The sequence below is a fragment of the Triticum dicoccoides genome, chromosome 2A (assembly GCF_002162155.2).
Source record: "Triticum dicoccoides isolate Atlit2015 ecotype Zavitan chromosome 2A, WEW_v2.0, whole genome shotgun sequence".
In the NCBI taxonomy this organism is placed as follows: Eukaryota; Viridiplantae; Streptophyta; class Magnoliopsida; order Poales; family Poaceae; genus Triticum; species Triticum dicoccoides.
In genome coordinates, this window is record NC_041382.1 from 788,209,728 (window position 1) to 788,216,630 (window position 6,903).

At 44.5% G+C, this 6,903-nt stretch overlaps 1 protein-coding gene across 1 annotated transcript; it reads right to left on the reverse strand.

The window, feature by feature from the left end:
- LOC119358514 (cysteine-rich receptor-like protein kinase 27) lies at window positions 1-6,667 on the reverse strand. Its single transcript, XM_037625019.1, has 8 exons — window positions 6,506-6,667; window positions 6,177-6,429; window positions 5,830-6,046; window positions 5,595-5,718; window positions 5,096-5,263; window positions 3,878-4,173; window positions 812-938; window positions 1-237 (listed from the first exon to the last, which is right to left on the reverse strand). Exons 1-8 carry the CDS (start codon window positions 6,665-6,667, stop codon window positions 1-3), a joined length of 1,584 nt encoding a protein of 527 aa, XP_037480916.1.
- Window positions 6,668-6,903: the final 236 nt, after the last annotated feature.

A 6,903-nucleotide genomic window follows, 5' to 3' on the forward strand; every position in this document is an offset into this window, starting at 1 on the left:
CTACATTACTTTCTTGGCATTGAGGTTGTTCAGCGACCGGATGGCTTCTTCCTTCATCAGCAGAAGCATGCGCACGAGCTCCTTGAGCGTGCTGGCATGCTCAACTGTCATCCTGTTGCCACTCCTGTTGACACGAAGGCCAAGGTTTCTGCTCTTGAGGGCTCGCCAGCGTCGGATGCTCCCTTCTACCGGTCTATTGTCGGTTCTCTTCAGTATCTGACTCTCATCCGACCGGATCTACAATATGATGTTCAGTAGGTGTGCCTCCACGTGCACACCCCTCATAACTCCCATTGGACTCTCGTGAAGCGGATCCTCCGTTACATCCGCGGCACGATGACCCTTGGGCTCAACCTCACGGCGTCCCCCTCTCTGGAGATGGTGGCCTACTCCTACGCGGACTGAGAGTGCCTGGTGCACCGATCAATGCATTGCGATTGCACAGCCTATTCTTGTATTCCATGTTATTGAGCAGTGAAACTTTTTAGTGGCCAAACTGAGTAGTGTAGTACAACCGATGGCAAAACTGATAAAAACCCAAAATAATTTAAAATAACAAGGAGCATCTAGCATGAAAAAGATTAAATTATGATGATATCATCGCACCTCACCTGGGTGTTCTCGCGCGCCAAGAAAGGACAAGCCAACAAAAGCACCGATCAAGGTGAGCTTCAAACTTGCTTTCTTCTAAGTACAGCTTCATTTTTCTTCTTCTTCTGGGTCCTAATTCTATTTTAGCTCTGAACAAACCAGTTTTCCAAGAAGAAAAACCGACGGAAATTTCAGAAAGCTATTGTAGATCTGAACAAACCATGGCATTGATGGTGTCAGATCTCGATGGCATGGCGCTCTGTAGATTAGGCGTCTGATGTGCGATGATGGACTCACGCAGGAGGTTGACGCTATCTGGCGTCGTGGTGGCGTCGGCGGCAGCTAGACTGGGCAACGTTCATGCAGCAGTACAGCTCTGAAGATGGATTGGTGGCAGGTGGCTGCGGCGGCCTCATACCAGGCAGGCGTCCTGGTTGAGGAGCACGCCGGACTGGTGGGTGCCCATATCCGGCAGGCGTCCTGGTTGGGACCTCAGGTCTTAGATGTTAGGTTTGGCTGCGAGGTCTATTTGGTATTAGACCCAGACTATCAGCATCCCTTCATCAATTGTATAGGAGTAGCGACACTTTTGTTGTCTAGACGGTGGCTTCAGTCTTACTGTTGTATGACTTTATAAGGTCTTGTGTGAATAATTAATAAAGTGGCTGCATGCATCGTCCAGATGCAGAGGCCGGGGGTCCTCCTCCATTTCTAAAAAAAAGATCTGAACAAACCAAATTTCAAAGAAGAACAAATCTTGCTTGAACCTTGAAAAAACCACGAGATCGCTGACACAGGTCCGCCTTGGACAGGGATTGCACCACGCCATGCCGCCGCGAGAAGCCTGAGCTTCACCCGCCGCCACCTTCCAGGGCCGCCGCCCCAGGATCCAGACAGAACATCGCCGCTGCCACCGGCCATGTTCCGCTGCCGCCGACAGGCCGAGCCGCCGGCCACCGCGACCAAGGCCGCCATGACCCTCCGAGCCCACCGAGCGACTGGTGCCACCAGACCTTCCACGAAGCCCCGCAGCTCCGCCGCCGCCACCTTACGCCGTCACCAGAGACGAACAGCCACGCCGCCGCGACGTAGATCGGGGAAGAAAACGCCCAGGTGCCCTGGGTGACCCGCCTCACCAGATCCGGTGCGGGAGGGAAGAGGGACTCCGCCGCCGCCGTCAGCCACCCGGGCTTCGCCCGGCGACCTCCTCCAGCGGTAGCGGAGGGTAGGATGTGGATGGATGTTACCGGCGGCAGGGGTTAGGGTTTCCGCCCGAGCGGCCCTAGCGGGGGGCGACGCGGGGGACCAGATTGGGTCTTTGGTAAGCAGGAAAAATAAGGAATTGGTATTGAGGAACCTGATAGAGCCAAATACAAAGTCTTTTAGTGGGGGGAGAATTTCACTTCTCCGGCCTCTGCACCAACTAGGAATGCATACGGCCTTTTAAGTATGAGTACTAGGATTTTTAATCTTAGTTACTTACCGAGCCTAGTCCTCAAGATTTTGTATGCCAAGAAATGCAAGCTAGAAAGCTTGCCTAGTGACTTTGGTAAGATGATCAGTTTGCAGAAATTCGAATCACATAGATTACGATATTGTGCTGGGCGTCTATGCTCTGTCCTTTACCCATTCTTTGTTAGGTTAAGAAAGAATCTGGACCAGTTTCTTGGACAATTCGATACAGCTAACGCTGTCCAACTAAGTAAGGATGATGCAACATAAGCTGAACTGAAGAATAAGAAATATATTTACGAGTTGAGACTGGGTTTTGGGGATGGAGGAATCATCCAGAACAAAGAAGTTCAGCAAGCTCTGCAACCTCCTATCAGTATCAAGTCTATGTTCCTCCAGAATTATGCCAGTGTCTCGCTCCCAAGCCGGTTTCAGCCACAAAGCTTCCCAAGCTTAAACCACTTACTTTTGAAGGTTGTGTTGGACTCGAGGGCATATCATTCCCCATGATTCCAGCAAAAAAAAAAAACATCTCTCATGATCACACAGAGCATAAACTTAAATGAGATACCTGCAGTTGGTTTTTTCATGTCCTAACAGACCTAACCATTGATGGGTACATAAATATATCAAGCCTTGAATATTTTCCACATCCGGATTATGTACCGACCATCAAGAAAATAATAATTAAAGGTGCATCGATTTATCACAGTGGGCATTCTTTCTTAGTAAAATCCATAATGTGATGCCTCCATTAGCTATGCCACATTTAATATTTTACATTTTCTTGCAGGGTAATGAGATGCCTGCCAAGTAAACAGAATGATAAGCCCTCCCGCAAGAAAACCAAGAAACACTGGGAAACGATATGTTAGTTGTACCACACCGTAGAAAGCCTCAACTTGACAAAAAGGAACCTACCGCAATTGTAAAATTCAGTGTAGTATCTTATAATAATTTTTGATAGCTTTAAAGAGTGATCAACTTGATGAGGTAAATCTCATTCCACCAAAAGGACTGAAATTCTAGGGGCACACCTCGATGTCAATCATGATGCATTCAGCATGATAGGAGTGGTAATCCAAGATGAACCACCAATAGGCTCTCACCCTTCAGAGTACAAGGGTCCTAAGGAAGACCTGCCTGGCGCTTCATAACTTTTTCCCACTCCGTCACGAGCTAGGGAGTGTGTACATGAATATATCTGCCAGCACGTTGACCCTCAATACCCGAATCATCTACAGTTGAAACAAGCCCACGGAAGACCGGAGTGAGGAATTGCCCTCCACTCTCTATAGCTGCACCACTGAGACCAACTCACGCTATCGCAATTATATATAAAGACTCTATCTAGAAACTACCATTGCATAATTATTCTCTCGCTCACTACAAAGATAGACACGTGCACAATTACATGAATTCTCAAAAACTCAATAAAACACATCTCAAACGAATCACTACCATGCGCATGCATTGCATGACACACGCAGAAGTATAGCGGCGCGAGCCCGCCGTACATGCAAACGCGGCTGCACAGGGAGGACGCGCCGGGGCTTCATAACTTAGATTTTGCCTTTTATGCGATTGTTTGCCCAGTATGAAAGGAGAATAGAGCCAAGGTTTTTAAATTTTTGGACGGCGCCAACTTGGCGAAGTTGGTCCGGGGCACGTGTGGAGACGCCACTGGAATGGGCTCGTCGTGCTTCTCCACCGTCACCACCAGAGGGTCCTCCAACGGCTCGCTGGCCATGAACATGAATGTTGGGTTCTCCGATTCGTGTGCCACCCATCTGTATCTTGTCCCTCGGAATAAGGTCCTGCGGCGAGATAGTACCTGAGCTTGGGGGGGCAGTACACTTTGTAGCGTTTGTCGTTGGTGAGCCCCTCCTGGCACTGGGACAAGTAGTGCGCTTCAGAGCGCCATGCCTTATCGAAGCCCTCGTCGGCCTGCACCAGTCCATACGCCGCAGGACCCACTGCCGGCTGCGGCATGACGACCGTCCGGTTCACATGCAATAGCGCGTCTCTCCACGCGGCGGGTGCTAAGACAAACACTGTTGGGTGATTGGCGTTGCTCTTATTCCCCTTGGATTCCATTGTCCCTGAGGTACAAGAGACAGCTTTCGCCGCCTGGCCACAGACAGGTGTGGAGCAAGCAACGCGTTAGTCTTCTTAAATGCTCACTCTGCAAACTAATACTCCTACTATAAGACCTTTCAGATCACTAAAAAGGTCATAGTACTGTATATTGTATGTTGACAAATAGTATTTTGTCCATTCCTAAATACTATAAGCCATTTTAGAGATTTCAATATAGACCACATACAAATGTATATAGACCTATTTTAGAGTGTAGATTCACTTATTTTGCTCCGTATGTAATCCATACTGAAATATCTAAAAAAACTTATGTTTAGGAAATGGATGGAGTATTACTCTATTAGAGATATACAGTATTGTTTTTCTTAGAACCACTCCTATAAAATTTCATTTTTGCTAGTAGAATTATTAATGGCCCTCATTCTTGTGTCTGAAAACGTTATTTTTCTTCCTTTTACTGACTTTTGTTGAACACCCATCACATGATTTCTGCTAACGGCTGACCAAATCATTTTTTGGGCAGGCTGGGGCACTCATTAACTTCTTGAGCTCTAGTATTTTCTCGTTGTAGGCTAAGCTATGTAGTACAATAGTACAAATTGCAGATTTTGTTGATGTGCAATTTTTTTGTGATTATGTTTTTTCATACAAAACTGATAAAATGTTCAACAATATTTCTCATATAAGATATAATAATATTAATTTGGTGTTCTTTTGCTAATTATTTATTGATGGTCAAACTTAAAAAAATTGTTTGATTGAGAAAAAAATCTAGAGCTATGTATTATGAACCAGATGTATGTAGAAAAAGGTTATATTGTCGAAACAGGGATGTGCGACTAAATCCCATATTCTAACAACTCAAATGGTTCCAATGTAAGGATCCGAGTGGTATCTTTAGCAACTCGGAATCATACGTAGAAATACATGAACTCTAAAATTTTGAACATACCTCGATACTCTCCAATTCATGAAGCCTGTCCATTATATCTTGTGCACTTGGTCTCTTCTTTGGATTGAAGTCTACACACTCTAAAGCTATCTCGTAGCATACTCGGATTTGCTTGCTTAGTGTGTCTTGTTGTGATCTCTCCAATCTATCACTCCAACTTTCAAGTACCTATAAAGTTCCAGCGGCAAGTTATGGTCTATCAAATGGATCAGTAACACACACACACACACTTGCACACTTGCACTTTCGGAAATGAAGCATCAAAACTAAGAGCGAAAATTCTCTCAAAAACAATCTATTGTGCTGATTCTGTAGTAGCCAAATTGTGCTTTCCACTACTAGGTGTTCTTCCAGAAATGATATTATGCAACATTTCAAAATAAATGTAATGACAATATGCAAAATAAAAGTGTAACAACTATTTTAAGGTACATCCTTATTGGCCAAAAAGGAAATTGATTTTTTTTATCATTGTCGAAAAGTTCTATATTGTTCTTACTTGCTCAGTAGCTTGATAGCCCTTCTGCCCGGTCAGTATTTCTATGATAATAACACCAAGACTATACAAGTCGGCGCTGGGTGTGATTACACCCCCTTCACGAAATCCTGGTGCCAAATACCCCCTGTTTGAAAATAGGAAAAAAAAATCTGACCGGTTAGTGCACAAAGAGAGTGGGATGCAAATCGTAGAGTGGAAAAAAGACTGAACTTACAAGAGGAGTTTGCTAGCTTACATTGTTCCTAATATAGTTTTGGTAATATCCCGGCTCTGATTTTCATCAAAGCATCTGGAGAGTCCAAAATCAGTAATTTTCGGTGTCATGCTATCGTCGAGCAGTATATTGGCAGGTTTCAGATCCAAGTGAATGATATGATTCTCATGAAGGAACTGCAGCCCCTCACATATCCCTTTAATTATTTTATAGCATGTTCTCCACCCACGATATGCATCTATAAAATGGGATATGGTTTATAAATTGAGACACTTGATGTCTAGATGTTATAAATACATTAGAAAATTTTCTAGTATATGGAGCATATGGAGTAGATAGAGAGAAAAGTTAGAGGCTGCATGTATTACCGATGATATACTTATCAAGACTCCCTTTAGGTATATATTCGAAGCAAAGCAATCGTTGGTGGACATCTGCCATGACAAGTTTACCATTGTATGCTTCCATACTTCCTTGTCTGTCCGCACAATATCCCAGAAATCTAACTACATTTTTGTGCTTTACCCGCATCAGACATTGAACCTCTCGGTGAAATTCTTTATCATCCATAAAAGCATTGGACAGCCTCTTCACGACGACCGCCCAATCACCAATGGTTCCCTGCTTCCGTAGCATGTGTTAGCATAGCACCAGTTTGAGGTTTTGAATCAAGGGTGATTAAGATTGGAATGTATACCTTGTAAACCACAGCAAACCCACCTCTTCCAATCTCCCGATCACCAGAGAAATCATCTGTGATGTATTCCAAAAGTGATAAAGGCAGGGCCATGGGCTCCGTTGTTTCATCGAGTAACATTTGCTCTAGGTCAACTCGCGCACTATTAGCTTTGCGTTCCATTTGAAGTCAATGTGTGTAATTAACCTGGAAACAAGAGCAACCCATTATGTATGTGGCTAATTTTAACATAGTCCCTCTTACATCCTTGTTTCACATGGAAGGTAAGAAAATAAGAATTACTCAGACACACTACTTAATGAAATGAACGGCTCAAATCTATTATATACTCTTAGGCATCTCTAAAGTGGACCATCAAACCTTCACTATATGTCCGGACCACAGTGTCCGGATAACTT